The sequence below is a fragment of the Herpailurus yagouaroundi genome, unplaced genomic scaffold, assembly GCF_014898765.1.
Source record: "Herpailurus yagouaroundi ecotype Mexico unplaced genomic scaffold, PumYag 213, whole genome shotgun sequence".
Taxonomy (NCBI): Eukaryota; Metazoa; Chordata; class Mammalia; order Carnivora; family Felidae; genus Herpailurus; species Herpailurus yagouaroundi.
In genome coordinates, this window is record NW_024412444.1 from 12,775,803 (window position 1) to 12,800,113 (window position 24,311).

The 24,311-nt window shown below is 41.8% G+C and overlaps 1 protein-coding gene across 17 annotated transcripts in view; it reads left to right on the top strand.

The window, feature by feature from the left end:
• The window catches only part of ERC2 (ELKS/RAB6-interacting/CAST family member 2), a 939,781-nt gene that overhangs the window by 741,472 nt on the left and 173,998 nt on the right, over nucleotides 1-24,311 (top strand). For all 17 annotated transcript variants that reach the window (XR_005784479.1, XR_005784476.1, XR_005784477.1 and 14 more), the window contains one exon: nucleotides 12,817-12,951. Coding sequence is in view for 14 of the 17 variants with exons in the window: in XM_040454749.1 (XP_040310683.1) it covers nucleotides 12,817-12,951 (135 nt within the window). In the remaining 3 variants the exon portion in view is untranslated. The remainder of the gene's footprint in view (nucleotides 1-12,816; nucleotides 12,952-24,311) is intronic.

Below are 24,311 nucleotides of genomic sequence, written 5' to 3' on the forward strand. Positions count from 1 at the left end.
TGAAAGGAGCTCTTGCTAATTTTTTTAAAATATGCAATTATTGTTACAACCAGTAAGAGAAAAGTCCCCCAATCCCTCCCCCAAAGTGGGCAAAAGGAGGCTCACAGATAGTGAAATAGAAACAGCCAATAAATGTTTGAAAAGATGCTCAGCCTCAAATTATATTGAAGGAAATATGAATGTGATACAGTTTTTCACGTATTGGATTTTTGAAGATTAGAATTTGAAGAGATTCTGTGTTGGCACAGTCTGGGGAAAGGGGCACAGACTGGAAGTTGGCCAACATTTCTAAAGGGAAATTTAGTGATATCTTTCAAGGTTTAAAATGTGTATACTCTATTCTAGGGATCTCTCCTAAATCTCTTTTCCTAGCACGTTATAGAAACAGCTTTTATAAGCTGTTTCAGCACCCATCCTTGATGAGAACAAGCACATGAGGACAGATAAAACTATCCCTATGGAAAAGTATTCTTTAAATATTTTTGGAATAATGAAAAACTGGAGATGACCCAAATGTCCCTCATTCATTCATTCATTCATTCATTCATTCATTTATTCATTCAACAAACATTCACTGTGTGCCAGGTAATGTTTTAGGTGCTTGGGATAGAGCTTTGAACAAAATAAAGAGTTCTGCCCACTATTTTAGTACAACAGAAGATTGGTAAATAAAAGTGCATGCACGGAATGGAATAATGTGTAACCATTAGAAATGATATCACTCTATATGATCTTGATATGTAAGGCTGGTCAAGACATATTGGGCATTTTATTTCTAGAGGAGTATGTACAAGTATCTGTGTTTGCATTATGCATAAAAATTGTCTGGTAAAACACAAAAAAACCTTAACAGTGGGAATAGATATTTGGGTAGTCAGAGAGGGAATATTAATTTTCTTTTCATAAAGTCTTTTGTATTATTTAATTTTTCACAGCTAGCATGTATGCTTTATGTAATAAAAAACTAATAGATGCTATAAAAAAGAAGAAATTATAAAGCTAAATCAGTAGTTCTGCTAGAGAACTAAGACTCATATCTCAAAGAAAATGGAAAATTCCTTAACCTATCTGTAGGCATTGAAACCAAAATGATTAGGTGTTTGATGCTGTTCAGACTGCAAGAATGGAAATTAATACCATAGTACTTTGGAATGCAAAACAAAGACATAAGGTGGTCTGTGGTGTTACTGGTCATGGGCATGGTGGACTTGTCTACACATGCAAATCAAATGGGAAAGCAGCCAGGGGCACAGGAAGGGCCTGGGGCCAACAGTCAAGTATTCTAGGGCTTTCTCCTGGGTTTGTGATTAACTTCAACCTTTTGGAGACTTAGTCTGTCTTTCAGTAAAATAGTAAACTTGGATTCATTGATTTAAGGTGTGGCCAACCACTAACATTGCCATGAATCTGGATTATTCTGGTAAGCCCTCATTCGTAGAGGAGAGATTTTGAGATGGTTCCTGAAATTCTCAAGAGTCTTAGAAGAGATCACCTCAGAGTGCCTGGGTGGCTCAGTCAGTTAAGTGACTGACTCTTGATTTCAGCTCAGGTCATGATCTCAGGGTTCATGAGTTCAAGCCCAATGTTGGGCTCTGTGCTGACAGCGTGGAACCGGCTTGGGATTCTCTATCTCCCTCTCTCTCTGCCCCTCCCCTACTCAATCTCTATCTCTCTCACTATCAAAATAAAGAAATAAACATTTAAAAAAAGAGAGAGATTACCTCAACTGTCCAGTTACCCACCTTTTCCTAGTGCTGTGAAGAAATGTTCAGTCTGTACTTTAATACCTGCTTCTGTTTAGATTCAAGTTTAAGTACATCTGGTTATTTACTACTTACACTATTAACACTTCAGGATGATAGAAAAATCAGCATTTTGGATTCTACCCTAAACAAGTGACTTAAAAAAAAAATGTTTTCAAAATACATCCATTTGATGAATTTAATATAATGTTGGGGGTAGTGGGGGCGGTGACGGGGGGAGTGGGGAACATGATTCAACACCCTGGGCATCTCCAGATGAAATCAGAATGTCATTTCATCCTTTCTGGAAATTGTATTTCTGTCAGACTCAGAAACCCAGGAGTTCCACTTTGTCTGTTCTTTGGCGTTAAGTTTTCACAGGAGAAGAGGTGGTGGTTATGGATGAGTTTTCATTTTTGTGTGCTGGGGGAATATCAGCTCAAGAAGCACATGAGTGCCAATGAATGATGTGCCTGTCATGTCTGTGCGTCCCTGGGGGGTAGTTGTCCACTGAGACCTACCCAGAGTGGAACATGTGACTCACACTCTTTTTACCATGTGGAAGTAAATTGGTGCTAGCTAGCCTAAGTTAGGAGTATCCCATATAAAGCTAGTAAGGGCACTGAAATACAAACAGCAAACAGCCCAATGAGGAGATAAATGCCAGAGGGAATGTTTCATAATTTTGGTATTTGGGACACTCCGCTGCCATTTCTTTCTTCTCATTTGTTTTCCAACTGATTGGAAAACTACTAATGAGTGTGTTTACATTTTCTCCAATTGTTTTACCCAAGTGTGAGAGCAGCTGGGGAGAGGGGTTTTGTTCTGTGTCCAGGGCCTAAGCTGTCTTTCACTGTCTTCCTCCTGCTCTCTACTGCCAGGCCCCTGCGCCCTGCCAAACCTCTGCTCTTGCCTCCCCACCCTTCCCTGGGCTTCTCTCTGTGTGCAGAATGGCCAACAGCCCCATCACATGTTTTGCGTTGCTCACACCCTCCCTCTTTCCCCCTTTTGTTGTCATTTGTCTTGTTTTGAAGGGACTGAGGTGCAGAGGAGGTCTTGGGTTGATGCCCTTCCACTCAGCTTCAGAACTGGGAGCAGGCCCAGATTTCATTTGCTCCCAGTTCTGCGTTGAAGTCAAAAGCCCCTGGAGAATGTCCTTCTGTCCTCTGACAGTTCCTGGGGATGCATTCGTTCTCCCCAGGCTACTCCAGATTCCAGACTCTGCTGTCCACAACCGAATCCATTCCCAGCTGCTCTGCTCTTTCCTCTTGATGAGGGTGTCTCAAGCTTCAGTCATTTTGAGAACCACCTTCACTACGTTTTCCATGTCTTCTGATATAATTTGTATGAATTCTGTGTTTGATGTGCTTGTTGCATTCAAATGCATTTTTAAGTAAATCCATAACTATTGCAAAGTCCATTTACTCCCTGTGAATATTCTTGTATATCTCCAGGTGTGTGGACACTGGTCTTCTTAGCCCTCATCTTGTAAGACTCTCTGTCCCTTCCTGAGGTGTGATGGGCTACTCAAGTCCTTCAAGTTCTCCTTGGAATTGTCACTCACTGGCATTTTACAATCTATTGGCTAATTATGTTAGGCTAGACACTGGGGTGGGTTTTTTTGTGTGTGTTTTTAATTCATTAGTTGATGAGATGATGTGGTAATGCCAGTTCTGCCTAGGCCAGTGATAATAAATATTTGTTGACTGTGTGAATTGAATGAAGACCTTAACCTCCCTGTCAACACAATTACGGAGTCTGAATCCCAGTGCCTGCAAATAGCCTCCTCTTTCTTTCTTCCTTTTTTCTTTTCCTTTTTCATCTGTCTTCTCTTTCTTTTCCTTCATCCTTCCTTCCTTTCTTTCCACCCCCCTTTTTTCTTTTTATTTTTTTTAAATTTTTTTTTTTAATTTTTTTTTCAACATTTATTTATTTTTGGGACAGAGAGAGACAGAGCATGAACGGGGAAGGGGCAGAGAGAGAGGGAGACACAGAATCAGAAACAGGCTCCAGGCTCTGAGCCATCAGCCCAGAGCCTGACGCGGGGCTCGAACTCACGGACCGCGAGATCGTGACCTGGCTGAAGTTGGACACTTAACCGACTGCGCCACCCAGGCGCCCCCCTTTTTTCTTTTTAGCTAAAAAATTGGGATTTGATTTTTGAAACTCACTTTCTGAAGAAACTCATAATAGACCATGCAGAGAATGCATCCTTAGTTAGAAGGACAGCCTATTTTTTTTGTTTTTTTGTTTTTTTGTTTTTTTTTCCAGAGACCCTCTATTGACTCTCTGAGTTGAAATAGTTTAGACTCCACATAAAATATGTGTTGTTTACCCAGGCTCTTCATGCTCTGCATACTGTTACAGTCCTTGAAGAGCTTGTCAGTGACAAGTAAGATAAATGAATGAAGAGGACTTTACAAGTGTTTAAAAGCTAAGTATAGCATGTGCTGCCCACTACTTAATTAAACAGACCTGTGCTTAACTAAGTAACTTTGTGGTAGAAACTTCTAGAGTTTTTCCCTCCCGCCCACCCCCCGGACCCCACCACCTCCAACAGTGCTCAGGATGTTAGAAATTCCTTGGTTGTCTGCAGTTGCTAATATCCTAGCCTAGCTGCAAAACCATCTTGGTTGAAGCATTAGAAGTTAGTATGGATTGTGGGTAATGACTTTTGAATTTATATTAGGGTCGGTCAGCAACATGGACTCCTTTGAGACTCAATCAAGATTTTAGAGTATGTCTGAGTCTCATTGTTTTCAGAGAACATTAAAATCAATAAAGTGAACTGCTTCTCTTCTCAGCTCTAGAGTCATTGTGCAGAGAGTTGGAGCCCATTCCCAGATCAATCTTTTTTTTTTTTTTAATGCAGGTGTCAGTCCTTATGGATCTGAGCAGTAGGGTACAGTGGTTACATAGAAGGCTCTGGAATTAGAGTTCCAAATCTACCAGTTGTGTGATCTTGGGTAAACTTCCTAGTCTTCCTAAACCTCAGTTTCTTCATCTGTAAAGTGGGGATACTAACAGCCTCTACCAGGACTGACAACAAGGTCATTTGCATTTGAGTCACTCTTGGTTCTTTTGGTTTCTGCCCCTGTTATAGCAGCTATTAAAGTTTTTGAGGGGTGCCTGAGTGGCTCACATTCTGTTAAGCTTCTGACTCTTGACTTTGACTCTGGTTACGATCTCATGGTCATGGGATCAAGCCTGGCATTGGGCTCCACGCCGCGTGTGGAGCCTGCTTGATTCTCCCTCTGCCCCTCTCCCCCGTTCATTCTCTCTCTCTCTCTCTCTCTCTCTCTCTCTCTCTCTCTCTCAAAAAAAAAAAAAAAAAAGATCCTCAATATGCCCCTCACCTTCAACCTACATCACTGTTGGCGTAATGGACTAAATTAGATGACAACAGCAAAGTTGCTATGCTTGGCACACAACAGGCCTGGGGAAGCATTGGTTGTCATCACTGATATTTATAGGTGACTCCATCTCATAATGCTGGCCTTTTTTCTGCCACTGTGAAGAATCCTAACCTCCCCATTACTGGCAGAGCACATAGAACTCTTTCTCTGTAGATAATTCTCCTCCCATGGGCTGCACTGGCTGGTAGTAGAACAGAGGCAAGCATGCTTTCCCTTCAGTCGTTGTCTACAACTTTCTGGGAACTCTTCAGGTTCCTAAGGTGGCAGCAGGAAGTAGTCTACCAGAATAATTTCTCTCCCTTGATTTTAGAAGGAAAAAAGAAGGAAAAACTGTGCAAAATGTACAACAAGGAATAAGAACAATAGACCAGCATCTTATCTATGTGGAGTTTGGTTCATGCTAAAGACATTCTTTCTTCTCTTGCCCATTTTATAGATACAGGAACTGAGGCTCATAGAAAAGTAATTCAGCCTAAGTCTCATATTAAATATTTGGCAGAAACAGAACTAGTGCCAGGCCTATGTTACTCCCCTAGAAAAGATGAGAGACTCATGTTCCCAGGTGATGAGAAATCTCGAGAGCTGTCCGTGGAAAGGCCTGGTAGTCACAGGAATGTTAGTCCTGTGCAAAAGTTAGACATAGGCTTGTTAATCATTTGCTGGGGTTCTCACAAAAACATACCCAGAGACAAAGATTTGGTGCAGGTAGTTTATTTGGGAGGTGATCCCAAGAAGCATGATGAGAAAATTGAGAAGTGAAACAGAATGTGAAAATGCCAATAAAGGTGAATTAATGTGTGCTTACCTGCTAAAATCAGCCAGGGCTACAGTCTGCTAGGATCTTTTGAGAGATTCTGAAACACACCATAGGATGGTCCCACAAAAGGACTGGGACATTGGTTATTTATCCATCACCTCCCTCCCTCTCTCCCTCATAGATCAGGCATTGTTCTAAGGACGTGAACTCCCCACACTTTGGCCTGCCCTGTTCCCTGGCCAAACCTGCACCTGTGGCTAGAGGAAGACTTCAGGCAGAGAGGTACATGGATTTGAGATGGGAAGATAGCAGCACATCCAGGACTGCAGGTCCATTCAAGCTGCAAGTGACTTCCAGGGTAGACAAGAGGATATGACATTCTCTATAATAATTAAAAATAAAATAACGGCATTTAATGAATAGGTAGCAAAAATAGCTTCTAAACTCTCCATGGTGACCTACTAATTTTCCATTTATAAATAAAGACTGAGGGAGTGCTTCTAACACAGTGGGAAGTCAGAAAGGACTGATCAGCTGAATGAATTGGAGGATATGAGACCAGTTTTCAAAGCAGGACTGATGTTATAGCAGTAGATTGTATGGACAGTTGTAAATACATAGATGTCCAGAGCCTGGCTCATTTTCTCAGAGATGCCATGGTTTGACATGTGTGAGCATATGACGATTGCTCTGTCTTAAATACCTTCCCAAATGTCCCACGTTCATAAGGTCTTTTGAGAAATAAGATAGTCAATTATCATCTCAAATGTTTCCTACTCTCCCCACATCCAATATGGGAATGAAGAAAGCAACACACACACACACACACACACACACACACACACACACCTCATATTTTGGATTCCAGTCCCCCTGTTGATCTGTTTTTCCTCTCAAGGTGAGTTTACCATGGAATCTCCCCAGCCTGCTCTTCTTCATACTCATGTCCCTGCCAACTTTCAAGTCTTAGTTCAAGGGCATCTGACCCATGGGGCCTTATTTGATGCCCCTGCCCTCAGCTGGAGGGGATTTTTCCAGTCTTCGGGCATTTGTGTAAACCAATCCCTTCCCTCTTTTTTTCCTTCCCATATTGTGACATAGTCCTCTAATTCCTCATGTCTTATTTATCTTTGCTTTGTCTGTCCCCAGTCTCTGGCCTGGGACCTTACCCTTCACCTCACTACAATAGGACTTGGGAGTCAGAAACCTGGGTTTCAGTCCTGTTCCTCCAGTGAGTGGAGCTGAGCAATGATGGGTTTGGGTTTCTCAACTGTAAAAGAAGGCTCATAAGAATAGCTATCTCAAAAGCAAGGAGTCAACGCAAGTATACTAACCAAACACTTAGCCTGGCACATCATTGTTCTTTATGTTTACAGAAGTTTGGTAAGTGTTGAATGAATGTCTGTGCAATGTCCACAGTGGAAGCCTTTCCCATCCTTGATTCTTACTTAATCCCATAAAGTTCCCTGATGCAGCACACTCCCCTAATAGCTTCTTCATCCTGCTGCTTCATTTTGTCCTCCAAGAGTGACCCAACCATTGGAACCCAGACGCCACTCAATTATGATTCATTGCCATGTGGGCCTGGTGGATGTACAGGAAATCCCTTGCCTCCTCACTGTCCAGTTGTTGTCTGGTTTCTCCATCTTTTGCTCTGAGACAAGAACTGTTGACCTTGCTCTGATTTGGCAGAAACAAGACCAGTAGAAGAGTTCTGGACTATTTCAGATTTCCCTGGCAGGAAAGAGGGAGAAAACAAAACCTGATAGAAGAAAGTGTAATTGCTATTGTATGGTATTATCTCCATATCCCATAGCAACAAATCTTATTATATTTTTTTCTTATTTAAACCATATTCATGAAGGTTTTATTGTTAACTTGATCCAGATGACTGATCAAAGCATAGTTCATTATTGCCACCTTGCTAAAATATTTTTAAAGGCAGTTTTAATATTACACTTTTATAGCTACATATTGCCATTAAGCTATTGAGTCTATTACTAGTCAATCAAGGATTTTCATTTTGTTTCAAGAGCTCCTTGGATAAACTCTTCAGAAATGTCAAAGAGATGGAGTATATGGCACCTTTTCACAGATGGTGTTCATCAGGGATTTTAGTTAATGGATAAAGTTTCAGTTTTCCATGGTTGACTTTTGGTACTAACAAAAGTATTCTAAAGACTCCTGCTCTTCTAAAGGCTAGGGGATAGTAAGGAAATGAATCCCATAACACCCCCAATCCTTTATTCTTAATGAGGTAAGTTAACCAGGGACACGGAGTATTTCACTGGGCCCATTTTACTAAAGAATAGAATATATCTTGAAGAAAACCAATTCAGCTTTTCCAACAGCTCCAAAACTATACTAACTTGTGCTCCCATTCCCAAGAACAGCAACCAAAAACAAATACACAATAGGAAGAGTTAAACTATCACATGAAGATACATATACTCAGCTGGCTCATCGTAGAAGCTAAGTGTACACTTTTCCCTTTCATCTGTTCCAGAATCGTCTACACCCATTTTATTCATTCCTTCATACATCCATACATTTATCTGACACACATTTATTTACTACATATGCACCAAACTCTGTGCCAGGTGGTAAGTACAAGGATTCAGATGTAGTGCTTTCCTCAAGAGAATTTTAACCTAGTGGTGGAGAAAGCCAAGATGGCACATGATTATTTACCATTCATTGGGATAAGTGCTATAATGGAAAGGAGCTTGGAGGTGGCTACATGATCCCGGGGAAGGCAGTGGAAGAGAACCGAATCCCTTCTGTGACAGGCTCGGGGGAGGCGTTCCTGGAGGTGATGGTGTTAAAGCTAAGGCCAGAAGAATTAACGGGTATAACTCAGGTGAAGGGAGGGAGAATGAAGAGCATGACTGGAACTGTGAATGGCACCTCCCAGGGCTGGGGATACGGAGCCCAAGAGGTGAGGTTGGAAATGAACAGCAAGCAGTTACCGCCCAAGAGCTTTGTAAGCTGTGGAGGAGCTGGAGCTCTTTTCCTGAGGGCAGTGGGGAGTCTCTGAGGAGCTTGAAGCCAGGGACTAACAGGGATCTGATGTCACTCCAGCTATGGATTGTGTTCAGTGGGAGGCAAGAGTGCAGCGGGAGAGCTGTTAGATGAGTCTTTCGCCCTAGAGAAATAAGGTGGCGCCTGGAAGAAAGAGGAAGTGGAAAATAAAATCTGATTAGATCTGTCTCAGCAGTCATGACATAATATAGTAAAATGAATATAACACAGTTAGCCAAAGGCAAACGTGTCAGGTCAGCAGTTTGGTAGACACTGAAAAGGAAATAAAAATGGGCCTCGGTGCATTGCTAAATGAGTCCACGAGTTCCCAAGTGCGGTGCTGTGGAAAGCTCTCCCTCTCTCTAACTCTGTATTGATTTTCCTGAGATTCCAGTTATGACTGCCCAGAAGAACTGCTATTTAAGGCTTTGTGGTGGGCACCTTGTATATCTGTCGACTGCAGGGATATGAACCATTGCACATGGAGTCACCTGGTAAGCGTGTCTAGAGTTCTTTGAACACATGCTATCTTTGTTACAATTTTCTATAGTTTTTCTTCCATCGATCTTCAGGGGAGATTTATTCATGTCTTTTCACCCTTCTAGACCATTCTTGGTATGTTAGGAAGCCAATATAATTGGGCGGAGATGAGGATAGGTAATATAGATTTTTTTAAAAAATCAAAAGAGGGGCGCCTGGGTGGCTCAGGGAGTTAAGCATCCGACTCTTGGTTTGGGCTCAGGTCACAATCTCACAGTTTCATGAGTTTGAGCCCCACATTGGGCTCTGTGCTGGCAGCATGGAGCCTACTTGGGATTCTCTCTCTCCCTCTCTCTCTGCCCCTCCCCCGTTCACACTGTCTGTCTCTCTCAAAAATAAATAAATGAACATAAAAAAATAATAAAAGAGATCCATTTTCAGTTTGACAATTAAGTGAGTAGAATTGGTCAAACTTTTTTTATAGACGGGAAAACTAGCATCCAGCCTGTAAGAAATCGGTCACAGTTTAGGGGATATGTTACAAGCAAGATAAATAAAAATGGTCTAGAGTATCAAGCCAAATTCTCATTATTCATCTCTGGTTCACACTCTTCTCTTCCATTCCAGACTAATCAAAAGAAGCCTCTTCCGCTCACAATTGCTCTGTGTACATTTCCCCCAGATCTGGTATTCACATGAACAACATGGTTTATTTATATTTCAGCACCAAATTGGAAAGATGACATCATTCATTTACAGTCTTTATCCCATGACATGCCTATTCTCCAACACCTCATTTCAGCAGACACATTTAGGACTGCATATAGCATCTTGTTTAGCTTGTACATTCTTTTATGGGATACAGTTCAAAGGTAGGAAACTTTAGGCTTGTTGCTAGTAAGAAAATAATCTCATAAAATCACAGGAGCTTCCCCAAAGGATAAGGACATTATGATGTTTACAATAGCAGAGTTATTATTTGTTCATTTAGGCTTCATCGCTCATTCTTGGGTGAGCCCCTTCCTTCTTGACCGTGGCAGGTCTTACAGCTCCCTTCAGGCTCTCAGAATTCTGTTAGAAGAAACAATTTCAGATTTATTAGTTCATGAGTTCAAAAGTACAGGTTCCTAACAATACTGGAGTGAATTTCAGGCGTGAACACTGTATTTGAGAATCACTTGTAGGAGGGCAGGCCGAATGAGGGGACTCTCAGTACTTGGTCGGCAACAGCTCCACTGACCTGCTCTTTCTCACAAGCTGTAACTTGCCCATTGGGTCTTCTGACACTTTAAGTGGACAGGAGAAGAGTGAAATTGCTATCAGCTGCCAAAGATTGCCTGGGATTTTTTATTTAATTGTTATGTCGACTTTTCCCTCTATTTTTATTGTTTTTAACCATACACATGCATTTTGTTACACCCACTGTGAGGACTTTCAGATATCATACACATTTTTCAAAATGGGGTGAGTAAATCATGAGCTATCCACTGGCAGATAGAACTGGGATATGAAGTGTTTCCAAAACTTAACAGAACCAAAGCATCTATGGGAAAGCTGTTTCTGTTTGATTAGCTGTTTGTCTTTTCTGCTAGTAGCATGGCAAAGAGCAAAGGCTAGATATTGAGAATTGGAAGACCCAGGAAATCTCTATGTTCTATGTAAAAATGAGACTCTGGGGGCTGAAATCTCTGTCTTGATTTTCTAGCTGCAAGTGAGGATAGTAATAATTCCTCCCAGGAAAGTTTTGAGGATTAGTTAGATTGTACACGAAACATGCTGAAAGAATACACTATGTTAGGTCCAGAATTGTTATCAAAGTATTATTTATATTACCTAATAAAATTCCAGCCAGTTGGAGGCTCTGCCTTTGATTTCCAGCTCTCCTGAAGTGCTGATGGTTTGCTATCATCTCAAGCCACCAGTGGGATTGTTATGGCAACTCCTGAGATGTCCTCAACTCTCAGTGACCTTCCCTGGCTAAAAACAAGTGTGCAGTCACCTCTAGGATGGCAGCATCCCTCAAAATCCTGGCTCTTCTTTCTTTCAGTCCCTCATTGCAGCACAGTGTAGTTACATCTACTAGGCCTGGTGCTAGATTCTGGGGAGAGACAGGGGAAAGAAACAGCCTCAAGTCTACTGACAGCTGGACAGGTAGATCTGAGGTTACAGAGTGATGATAAGCAGGAGACGCACATGTCCTGGCATCAGGGATGGGGTCAGGAAAAGGCTCCTAGAGAAAAAATTGTGAATTAGCCAGACACAGAAGGAAGAGGTGAGGGAAGGTGGCTGGGGGAGGTACCACAGGCTGAGGACATACCATGTATAAGAAGGAGAGGTTTCAACAATGGCAAAAATATTAGTAATAATGGCATTTGATTTTTTACTGTAAGCCTATTATGGACCACAAACTGACACTTGAAGCCCATTGTATCCCTTGCTCCTCACAGTGACCTCATGGAGGGAGACACCATTACTCCAATTTATAGTTGAGGAAATTGAAGCTTACAAATAGTTAACTCTCAAAAGACCACATAACCAGCAAAGACATAGAGTGGGGCTTGAATACAGACAGTCTTATCTCCAAATACACACGTGTAGTCTCTACATTTCCTGGCTTTCTGGGCTGGATATTTTTATCTGCCTTTTTCCATGGTCTTTAGGCATTTTTCTAGGTTCTATGACCCTGTTAGGTCAATTCATTGCTGGTCTGTTTCTTGCCCTACATAATAAAATGGTACAATTGTATGTCCTGGGAATTGAAACCATGACATCTGGGTGCCTCGTGTGACAAACATAGTGGGGCATAAATTGCAGTGGTCAGCTCTTCTACATCAACTTTGCTCCTTTTGCTCAGTTTCCCCAAAAAGCACTATCAATTAAATTGTCCATAGAGAGCTTTCCCTAGAAGCCATCATAGCATCTCCATCACTATTTTTGCATTTGGCAGCTTTTGAGTGGATTCCTCTGCCTTGTCTTGTAAGACCATCACATGTCCGTAGTTCTGTGTCTCTGCCCAGCCCTTTCCCATCTTTTCATCCAGGGCTTCCTTCTCTCGCTTGCTCTAGGATGTAGGATGTGATTGTTGGCAGTTTGTGATTGTAAGCTTACTCTGGACCTGTCTGATCGCTTGATAATGTAAAACAAAGCACCTTCAGGTATATATCCGCTTTTTTCCCCCTTTTAAATCACATAGGGGGAAGTGCACTTACATCTAATGTAGGTCCAAGCTCTTTTACCAAATGGCATGGTGCATTCTTTATTAAGTTTCAATTTGACTAAAAATGAAAACTTCTGGATCAGGAACAAAAGGAGCTCTATAGGTGCTGTAATTTTGCCTTGTGTCTTTTTGGCTGGTCTTCCAGCTCCTGATGGAATCTTCTCTGGTTTTTGTTCTATGCAGACCCAGAACAGAATGAAGCTGATGGCAGACAACTATGATGAGGACCACCACCATTACCACCACCACCACCACCACCACCACCACCGATCTCCTGGGAGGCCACAACATTCCAATCACAGGCCCTCTCCCGACCAGGTCAGTTTCACTGCCGCTTACCTCCAGGACCCCTTTTACCCTTTGGATATTTTAAGATAAAATAAATAATCCTCAAGAAATAATAAACAGCATAAAGTGATATGTCCTTTGAACTGAAACTAATAGCTTTGGTATTTATTTCCATCACTCAAGGAGTCTAAATGTTTTCCTTTCTCCTTCCTCTTTAAGGTTTTGTCTGTTCTTGTTTATGTTATGCATTTTCTTTCCTCCCCTCCTTTCTACTTTCATAGATATGAAGTCTATTGCTGGCTCAGTATCTAATGGTGGGTTACTTTGGAATGTCTCTTTCAGAGTTTTAAGAGAAAGCACTTCGTTTCCATGAGCTTGGCAACCAGAGAAGCCTTGAGTTTGCCGAGTACTTTCCTAGAAAATTCCTTAGTGATACAAATTAACTGTGGGGTAAAACAACATGAAGAGAAATCAGTTTTGCTTGCATTTTAGCTGGTGAAGTCAAAGGGTCTGGTTTATTTGATTTGGACCCTATCTTCTCCCTTGACTAAGCAAAGCAAGTTAAAAGAAGGATTGACAAAAACAAAAATCTCCTGTGGTCTTCCATGATATTTGCATTCACCCAGCAAATATAAAAACTATTTACAGTGTTTAGGATTAAAACTCCTGAAGGTGAATTTCATGGACATTATGAAATTAAATGCAAGCTAGCAGGTTATATAATCAATATTAATAGTATTTTCTCCTTTATGGTACTCTGAGCTTCTTGTGTGTGTAATCCTAGTATAACTTACACAATAAATTTCAAGAGCGATGGGGCCATAGGTAATGGAATAGAATCATCTGGATAAGTATGAATGCCTTTGTTATATGTTTCTGGATATGTGAAGGGGGAGGGCTTATTGGAATTACCTGTGTGAAGAATGGTTTAACTGTTTGTTGGAGGAGGAGGTGCTTATTATGCCTCTACAACTTTTTTTTTTTTCCGGACGGCTCTGTTTCCTTTTCATCTCATGTCACTAGCATCCCAAAGGAGAAGTTAAGATTGCTAAGTCTCCAAGATGTTTTACCAGGAGTACAACTCCGGCGGAGCCATTTATATGGCATGCTACATAAGAAGAGCTCCCTGGAGCTGTGCAGTGAAGTAGCTCCAACCAGGAGGCCCTCTGCCCCCACCCCAGCTTGGCCCTACCATTTTACCCAGAAGCATTTGCCCTCAGAGTCCTCAACACTGCAGATGTTCTTATAGGACATCTAGATTTCTGAAGCCAAGTGCAGAAAGGCACCAGTTCATGTTATTAGCTCTCAAAAATGGTTCTTAATTGGGCAATCAGCAAAGTATACAGAGAGAGATAAATTTCATGTCATTATCTTGTATGCCTGTGGTTTTGCTTTGATTTAGCTTTATTTTTTCAATTCTCATCCCTTGCCATCCCTACCACCAGTCACCCAACCTAGTATACCTGACATCCCACTAATTAAACATCTTCATTCTTATTCTTGGTCCCTGCCTTTTTCCATACTGCCCTTTGCTCCTTGACCTGCTCCCAGAGGGGTAAGTGTGTGGTTTCATTGGTGCTAGAAGGCCACGCTGGGCTTTCCCCCAGAGAGAGGAAAAGAGAGCACCATAAGGCAGAAAGAAGGATTTAGAGCCAAATTAGGGGAGTGAGTCACACAAAGACCTGCTGAGGTAACAAACAGGCTTGTTTCATCACAGAGACACGTATGCTAATATGTCCTACTAGAAACTGGATACCAGATCAAATTTATCGCCTTTGTGAATGATATTTCTCACAAAAGCCAGTCTCCTGCTGTTTTTCCAGAGATCTTTAATCACAAAATAGAGGTCTCACCAGCTTGGTTGACCCTGTTATGTTTGTCCACCAACAAACAGTAGAGGTTGTCATAGGGCAGAAGTCATTGCTCTGGGGCAATGCCCTTTCCAGAAGAGTTAGCATCCCTCAAGGTGTGTCTGGCTAAGATGTGTCATCAGGAGCTTTGTCATCGCTACTGTTAGGAAGATGGTGATGGTCTTCCACTCTCACATCCTTCATCTCAGTGACCACTCTAAGTGACCCATGGACATAGAGGCAGATAACCTCTTCTACAAATGAGAAACCCAAGCCCTCACTGGGGAGTGGAGGTAGTAGACTGACTAGGTTGGGCCCTGCTTCTGATTATTTGCTTGCTCAGCTAATACTTGGAACACATATTCCATGCCAGCCTCTACACTGGCTTTGGGAAAGAACATGAGGGACAAGACAGAACCCCTGCCTTCAGGGAGTTTGCTGTCTAGTCTGAAGACAAAAATCTAGGTTATCAGATGTCTCTTTCAGTTTTTTTCTGGATCATATCAATCAGAACCTGCCATTTAAAAGGTAGTTATGATTTAACTAAGGGCCCATGACTTAGGAATTAACTCTTCAGTGAAGTTCACCTTGAAAGTGACACCCTTGACCAGAAGGATAACTTTGTGGTTTTAAATTGGAGTCAGCAAAAGTATAAGGCTTCCTTGATACACTCTTTCAATTAGAAAAGAGAGTTGACTAAGAAGACCTGGCATGAGTAGGTTGACTCCAATGATGGAGATGGCAACATCCTCTGGGCTGGTGATCTTTTTGACTAGGAGTCCCAGGTCTAGGACAACCATGCTTTCAGCTATAATCACCAACAGCTTATATACCAAAATATGGGTTGTTGTAAACTAAGTTCCGCAATGTAACAGTCATCTGAAGGCTTGGAAGTCTTTCCTAGATGATTACAAACTCTATTCAAAATTGTGCAAACATATATACTAATATGTGTGGAGTGGAGGTATATCTCGGGAGAAAGTGGCAGTGTAAGAGTCTGAACAATGATTGATTTGGATAAAATTTAAACTAAATGTCCATGATGTACCCATGTTAACTGAACCGACTTAAAGGGGAGAGGTCTCTTCCAAGCAATTCCTGATTCTGTTCCTGCGAATATTCCAGCCATGAGTTTCCTGTGGCCTGAGAATTGACCAACAGTGTCTTCTGTAAGAGAGGCTACAAAATGTTGCCATTGTCTCTTGAGCTTTATAAAAAGATCAAAACACATGAAAATAGAGAAATATAAGAAAACCAGTCACTTTGCTACTTTTCCAGAGAAATTCATTTTTCCTTAGGAAATTCAATTTAAGTATTGCTCAGTACTTGCAGAATTAGATTCTTTTTCCATTTCTTCCCCATTCCTTTCTCCTTCACAATGATTTTGCTTTCTCCTCAGGAGAAACTGAATCCAAGGGTTATAAGTCTAGACGAGCATTTCCCAAAGTAACCTTTGGAACATTAGTCCCAGGAGGAAAGTCTTGAAACAAAGATTCAGTGAGCAAAGAATTTTGGGAAAATGCTGCATATTATAACTCAATTTTAGAGAGTCTTGGTGCAATTAGCAGATCAAAGGATCTACAAAGTCATATAAGAAAGAAAGCTCTCCAATTTTATTTAATCCAGCATTTCCCAGACTTATTTGATCATAGAATTTTTTTTCTTTTCTTTTCTAGTAACATCTGTGCTCTGAAAAATACTGTTCTCAGAGTATCAGGTGAAGAAACAGACTACCCGGTTTAAAACATAAGTGATCCAGTTTCCAGCAGGGTTTTTCATCAGAAGGTGGAGTTTTGAGGCAATTTCTGCTGTGCTCTGCATACCAGAAAATGCGAGTGCCTCTTTCATTCATTTCTTGGGATACCTTTATAAAGACTATAATGTCTGAGAATGAGTTATCCCACCAATAACCCAGTAGATCTGAACTAAAGGAATCATTATAAGGGTGAGGATCCAGGAAAACAAGGATAATCATAAATACACAGCCCTTCAGGAATTGAAAATGAGTGTTATGAGGGGAAGGGACAATTTGGAGATCACATAAGTCAGTAGGGTGTACCAGTGCAATAAATAGCCTAGACCCCTACCCAAGAAAGGAGTAGGTGCTAACTGGTGGCCTGTCCCCATGATGGCCATAGCCACTGAAAGTATCCAAGTAGATCATTCAGACACTTTTCAGTAATAATGCCTTAGGAAGTTTTTCAAACCAAGAAGTGGGCACGAGGGGGTACAATAAGCTACTGATAAGCTTTGAGAAACAACAAGGACCAAAGAATAAATGGGACAGACTGGAACCACATTTGTGATTTTATTTTTAGTGGGGTTACCAAGACTGATTTTAGAAAAGCTAAGTGGAAACTCAACTTCTCCTAAATGCCCTATGTACCTGTCATCCGTATCTGTTATTTTCTATAAGTACTGTCTTTCTTTGCCATGTCAATTATGTCAAGTCTTTTTACTACTTTTCTAAACATTGTATGATTTTTATTGTGCTACAAAAAAATCATATTTTATTAATCTCCTTCTAGTGGCTTCCAGGTATGCAGAAAATCATCAGAGTGAACTCCACACTCCAGCCACCTCAAAATGCCAGGCCTTGTTCAGGCTGCCCTTTGGCATCCAGAACTCACATTCCTGTGCCTGGCTCTTAGGTTGGGCATTGGATCTTTAAGGTCCTAGATCACACTATTTTTTTGTGTGTGCAAAATATGCTTCCATTTGTTAAAGAGTCTCACTCTGATTCTCATTTGTAGGAGCCTAAACAGTAAAATCTTAAACATTTCTGGTCTGGAAACCTCAGAATATATGGCCACTTTCCAAGCCCAGAACTTGCCTTTCTTCTCTCTCCCTTACACACAGGAGTTGGGAAGCTCAAGGACTTTTGACTACTTTGAAGACCAATTTAAAATTTAAATTTCACATTTTACTTATGGAAATCCTACTTCTAAAAGGAAAGCTACAGAGTTCAAGAGCATGGAAACATAATACTTCTTAAATTATTATGGAAAAATGTGGTTGAATTGCACGTTCCATTCATACTCTTTGTTATGTATTGCAAAGCATATTCACACCTGCCTGGCCCATAGTAGGCACTCAATAAATGTCTGTTGAAGGAATTATTCCCTTGGTACCTTTGGAAAATGGGAAGTGCAGATGAAAGTATCCCCATTGTACATGTAAAGAAGCTGGAGCTCAGGGATGTTGTTAATTATTTAGAGTCACACACCTGACAATCAGCAGGCCTACAATGAGGTCCTGAGTCTCTGACTGCTGTACATTGGTGGCAAACCTCTTTGGCTGTCAGTATGGGTGTATTTATGCAACCACGTATATTAAATACGGTTGCATGCCTATAACATCAGCTTTTTCTAGAGTACAAACGTGCTCTTGTTCCTTTTTCCCACTGAATTACGGTAAATTTTATCCTTTTTAAATTTAATTTCCAAACTTGAAATAAAATGTCATTTCATCAGCTCTGTTTCCATTCCCCCCGGCCCCCATTGTCTTTATTTCCATTCTTCTGTTATGTGCCTTTATCTTTTCATTTCCTCCCCTTTCACCTGTTCCCCTTTACTCTTTATTCTTGCTGTCCCTGTGCCAGGGAATTACCCTAGCTTTCTACAACTCTCCTGCTGCCACGGAATTACCACAGTGAGACCCTCAAGCAGTGGAGAGCATGGTACAGAGAGGGAGGGGAATTGTTCTGGGTTACAGAGGGCCCTTAGCAGGGCACTGCCAGGACCCACATTCCCTTGCTTACTCACTTATGGATCTCTGCACATGCAAGGACCTGGGGCAAGGCAGGGGCAAGGCTCTGGTTTCCAGAGCAAAGCATAGGATGCTTCAGTGGGCCAGGGGCTGCTACCAGATCTGCCAGGACTCTGGGCACACTTTAAGATAGTGATCTTACTGTGGCAGAAGCTGGTTTTTCCATTTTGCATCCTTAACTTTAGGGTATCCACTCTGTTAATCTCTTCCCTGAAAATTGGTTGCCTTAGTCCTAAATATTGCTCACTCCACTTAGCAATTTCCAAAATTTGTCTGCAAATGTAAATAGTGGACTGTGGTTCTTTCTCTGTTGCCCCTGGATACTGTGTGGTCCTGGTACATGTTAGCTCTCAGCCAAGACTTGAGTTCGTACGACTGGACATAATTCAGAACACTGAATGTCCACTTCAATTTTCTGCTGAAAATTCTCATAGAATTTTACTTTAGACACTTGTCATTTTCTCATAAGCTATCAAATAACTTGGTCACTAAAGAACCCAGAACTAGGTGTGGCCTTCTTTTCAAGCTGTATATATGGGACAGATATACAGATTATATTTTAGGATGTAATGAAATGATCTTAGTGGTCCCACCCATGTTGACCGCACCTGTACTCTGCTTCACAGAGGCTATAACCCTTGCTACCTTGATTTTGAGATTTCTTGTCTCCAAACATCTCCCCTCTTCCCTCTTCTTACAGACAAAAAAGCCATAAGGTAGAGTTAGCTCAAAATAAAAACAGCATTCTTGCCCTCCTGTCCTCCCACCTGTGTCCATGCTGCACACACCTGAGCCTTGGGTACCTGCTCTCAGATAGAATTAGTCAGTGTCCTGCAGAGCCTTCATGTAGGAATTGCTAACCATCCCTACAATTAGGTCCTCATTGAGGGTAGTGGCCAGAGGCCAGTGACAACACTTCTAAATCCCAGGTATTTCTTAGCCCTAGACATGTGTGGTAAAAGCCCTCTGCTCTCCCCCTCCTCCAGTGCCTCCTCGTCCCAGAGGCCTGCATTTCACGTTTGGTCAATAAGGAGTTGGTGGAGTCTCATTGTCCACCGGGAGAATGAAGCTGTCACGGCAGCCCCTCCCCAGGCCCTATTACTTCTCAGAAAGCCAACGCAAGGCCCTTGGATTCCCCCCTTGCCCACAGCCCCTCTCTGGGAAATGGTGGATGGGGTTTGTGATTGATGCCCCTGCTTTTGCCTTGTACTTTCACCAACAGATTAGCCAAAGTGCAGCCCTTTGAATTCTAACAAACAGACAAGGGGTTTAATTTACTCTGTTGCCCTCCGAAGTTGGATTCTGTATATAGAGTTGTTATTCCTAGCTTTTGCTTAGGGAGGAAAAAAAGAATTTATTTTATGTTTTGAGGTTAAATGAATGTGGGATAAATGTATACATAGTGTCCTGTGTGTATATATGTATGTATCGCTATATGTCAGACGAACTGAGGACTTTTCCACATATGGAAGAATTTCTCAAGATCATGTTTAACTAGAAATTTCTCTCCCTAACTTCCCCTGAGTACATGTTTGAATCTACATTATATATACATATATACGTGTATGTAAATAGGTTTTCATGTTTCCTACATAGAAGAAAAATTAACTACCATGTATCAGAGCTTACCAAAGTATAGTTACAGAACAATGGAGAAAAGTAGAAATTTTGAGTTCCCCATGACAGTAACCTAATAAGAAAAGTTACATATCTTAGGTTTTTATTATTGGTTTCCCATTCAAGTTAGTATACCTGAAGCCAGTCTGAATAAGAAACAATCAGGTTTTTTACTTTGCAGACCTAATTTCATGGCCCACTTCTTGGACAAAGTGTTGGGTTTTGGTTTCATCTAGGGATGAAGCCTTCAAATTCAAAACCCTATGAAGAAGACTCTTGTTGGGCTGATGTTTATTGGTTGGGAGAAGGGTTCAGAGATTTCAGCCATTCCCACTCTTGGGCTGGTCCCGTCACAGAGCCAAAGATACCCTGGGATGCATTTTGAAATAAATTTTGTGAGCCACTTGTCTCTTTTCTTTTTAGAAATTAAAAACTGAGGTATAACACATTTAACATTATATTTGGGGCGTATAACATAATGATTTGATATAGGTATGTATTGTGAAGTGATTAGCACAGTAAGTTTAGTCAACATCCACCACCACACATATTTTTTTCACAAATTCTTTTTTTTCTTGTGATTATTTGCCTCTTTGCTGGTACTCCTTTTATCACCAGTGGATTGGAAGATGCTGTTTAAAACCCAACAGGTTTTTTCAAGTAGATGAAATAGAAAGATGGCTCAGATGTCACTTTTTTCTTTATCCCTCAAAGACAATGAAAAATCCCCAAAGCTACTGAAACACAAGTCAGGAGGAATGTGTGGTTTCTCGCCATTGGGACATAAAGGTGGCGGCTTATGTGTTTGCTTGTTTTTAAGAGCAGAAGCTCTAGAATGACCCTGCCAGGGTCTCTGTGAGGCCACAGGTAAAAAGGGACATGAGGACAAACCTCTGCACCATTGCTGGGAGAGCATTTAACGGCTCCTTCCTCCTCCAGCAGTTGTGAGCTCACCCAACCATCACAAGCCACAGGAGAGCAAGGGAGGCAGGGTGACAGCCCCTGGGAAGCTAGCTTTGCAGATGAGCAGGTTGTCACCAATGCTCTTTAATCTGGGTGTGATGTTAATTCCTGACATGTAAGCACATGAGGGCACGATTTGGTAAACCTTGCCAGGCAGCGTCTTCACGCCTGGGAAAAAGGCAGAGCTGCTTAATACGGCAGGATCCTCCTGTTAGAAAAGGATTTTTCCTTACAGAAGATTTGAGCCTGTGGAAGATTTCAGTCTTACTCTATTTGGGGTAAAGTTTTCATCCCCCCTTTTACTGATTCCTCTTAGTTTTAAATCTTGTTTGCAGTATTAGGGTTTCATTAAAAGATTTGTTGCAGTATCCTTTGAGTCAACAGGGGTTTTCAGACACAGCCTCCACTCCCCAGCTTGTAGATGTAACTCATCTTGGCAACATTGGAGGGTTGATTCCTTTTCAACTTGCTGCTTTAATCCAGTCACATTTGTCTAAGAGGCAGCCCTCAGGCTCCCCCATTGAAAGGAGGTGGCCAACCTTGAAATGTCTGGAAGCCGGGAAATCCATTTTCTGTTGCTAAACACCATTGCTTCTCTTTTTTTCTTGAACTGATGTCGTAAGGATCACGTTTGACTTACACACACCAGGCACTTGCAGCACCCTGAAGATAAGGGAACAGCAGAGGAAGGAGAATTGGAAACATCTTTTAAACTTATAGGGCACACGCACACATTCTGAAAACTACCTTACTTATACAACAATAGCACTTTAAAAATTGTTTCAGCATCCCTATATGAATGAATGATCTGATTAGCCTCCAGCTGTGAACACCCCCTGAGATGCTAAAATGTGTATGGATGGTTTTATACACTATCAGGTCCTTTTCACACATACCCTTTGGCCTTTGGCCTTAGTGCAGTGCCAAAATTTGTTGCAACATTAGTAAACTTATCAGATGCTAACAACAGGGATGGTGTGCCTAGTTATATTCGTATATATTTGTAACATCTACAAAGTGGTTTAATTTACATTCTCCAATTTAATTCATTCGGCACCCTGTGAAGTGTCAGGGTCAGGATATGACCCCATTTTCTTTTTGAGGCAGCTGAAGAAATGACAAGTCAAGAAACTAGGGGATTTGGTTGCCCACTAGCCAGAAAATAGCAGAACCAGAATCGTGTTAAAAACACAGTTTTCACTGTATTTAACAAAGCCAAGTGTTAATGACTGATGGACGAGGGAGCAAATATAAAGCCTGTCTCCACCCTCACCCCTTTTTTATGACTATCTGGCAGTGGCTCAGCTTTTAACAGATGTTGACTTTGGGCTCTGAAACAATATTGTTGGCCAACGTAGAGCCTTCCAGTATTTCCATCTACAGCTGGGTATCTTGCATCTTTCAGCTGAGAGATCTGGTGCCATGTACAAAAGACTGATTTGTCAGAATTACTTTTGCTTGAAGGAAATAGAAAACTAGTTTCTTCAGATTGCCCCACAATGAAGCCTCCCCCCCTGCCGCCAAATCAAGAAAATGCCTGAAGATACTTCATTAGAAGTGAAGGAGAAAGCCAACCACTTCCCCTCGCCAAATTCTGTAATGTTTTTTGATGGCTTAGCAAAGGACTCAGATGGTTGCCCTCCTCAGGGTATCCCTGTGAGTTGAACTTGCTGAGAAGAACCACCCCAGACAGCACAGGCTTCTAGTCTCTGCCTCTCCCTTGAGGAATACCCTGGTGTGTCTTTTAAAGTACTAACCTCTCCTGTCAAGTTCCTGCTCAGCCAGTGACAGTCAGCTTTCACCAACTGGGGTTGGAAGAATAAACCAGGAAAGTGGCTGGTGTAGTGCAAAGGAGGAAGGAGCCATTCTTGGGAGAAACAAGTAAACACAATCTTGGCAACTCTAAGGAACTCTGGAATCTAGGCAGCCTTCTGTCTCAGAGGAGTTGAGTCATTCAGAAAAGAAAGAAACTGATCCTATATACTTACTCATTTGGAAATAATTTGTTAAATTCCCACATCTGAGACATTGTGAGGCCATATGAAGTGAGTGAAGGCTCTCCTTTTCCCCTTAGGGACCTTGAAATTTGTTGGGGTGCTGCTGATATAAGCCCATTTAAGGGACAGGTACTGTGTGCATGTGAGGATCTCTTTCTTTGAAGAACCAGAGAGACCATATCTAAGTTGTGCCATCCCACTCCAACCAGGACCTTCAATAGCTCGCAAAGAGGGCAGTACAAAGTCCAAAGTACTTCAGGGCTGAGAAAAGCAGAACCAACAAATGGCTTTGGGGTCAACATGAGCTCTTCTTTCTGTGGCTTCAGAGTTCACATGTCAGAAGGGTATACCTTTGTGGTCAGACAGACTGGAATTTGACCCTGGCTCCATAGCTCCTAGCCAGGTGTCCTGTGGTGAGCTACCTGATCTTTTTTCCTGAGACTTCCTTTCCATATCTGCACGAAGCCTCCCCAAGCCTGTGTCATGGGGCTGTGGGGAGACTCAGTGAAGAAACACAGAAAGCGGCCTTGCTCAAACCTTGCACAGGTGCTAATACCTGCGGGCTCATTTCTAGTCCAGGTCGGAAATAAGCTAACATTTATATTGTAACAGGGCACAAAGAAGGTATCTGAACCTAGATAGGACTCTCTTCTTCTTTGGGGTCTGCAAAGGTAACAGATACAGGCTATAACAAATACAGATCATGTAAGAGTTTACAGGCATTCCTGACCTCATCACCTGAATAGAGACATCCACCCATAGGCAGGGAAGGTGAGAGGCATGGATGGAAGGTCTCCAGAGAGAAGATATAGACTTGACCCTGTGAGTAAACTTACTAGTGCTCTGACAAGGCTAGGTGTCCCTGTTTTCCAGATTCATACCCATAGGTTTCCTTTACACATGTGTTTGTCTTCCCTGGCTCTGGCCAAGCCCATAGTTGGAAATGCCAAGAAGAGTTGCTTTGGTTGAACCCAGACACAGGGCACATCATAAATCCCATACTCTAGTCCTGCTTCCAGGACTTGTGCAGCCAAAGTTTGCAGAATCCTTGGGCTTGATGTTTCCAGAAAGTTCAGAGAAGGCATGTACTGAAGTAGGGTAGGGATAGGTCTGGTGACTGTATACACCAGACCCTGTTAGAATCAGGACAATCTCTTTGCATCCCTTCCCTCAAGAGAGCCAAGGTGAACTTTCT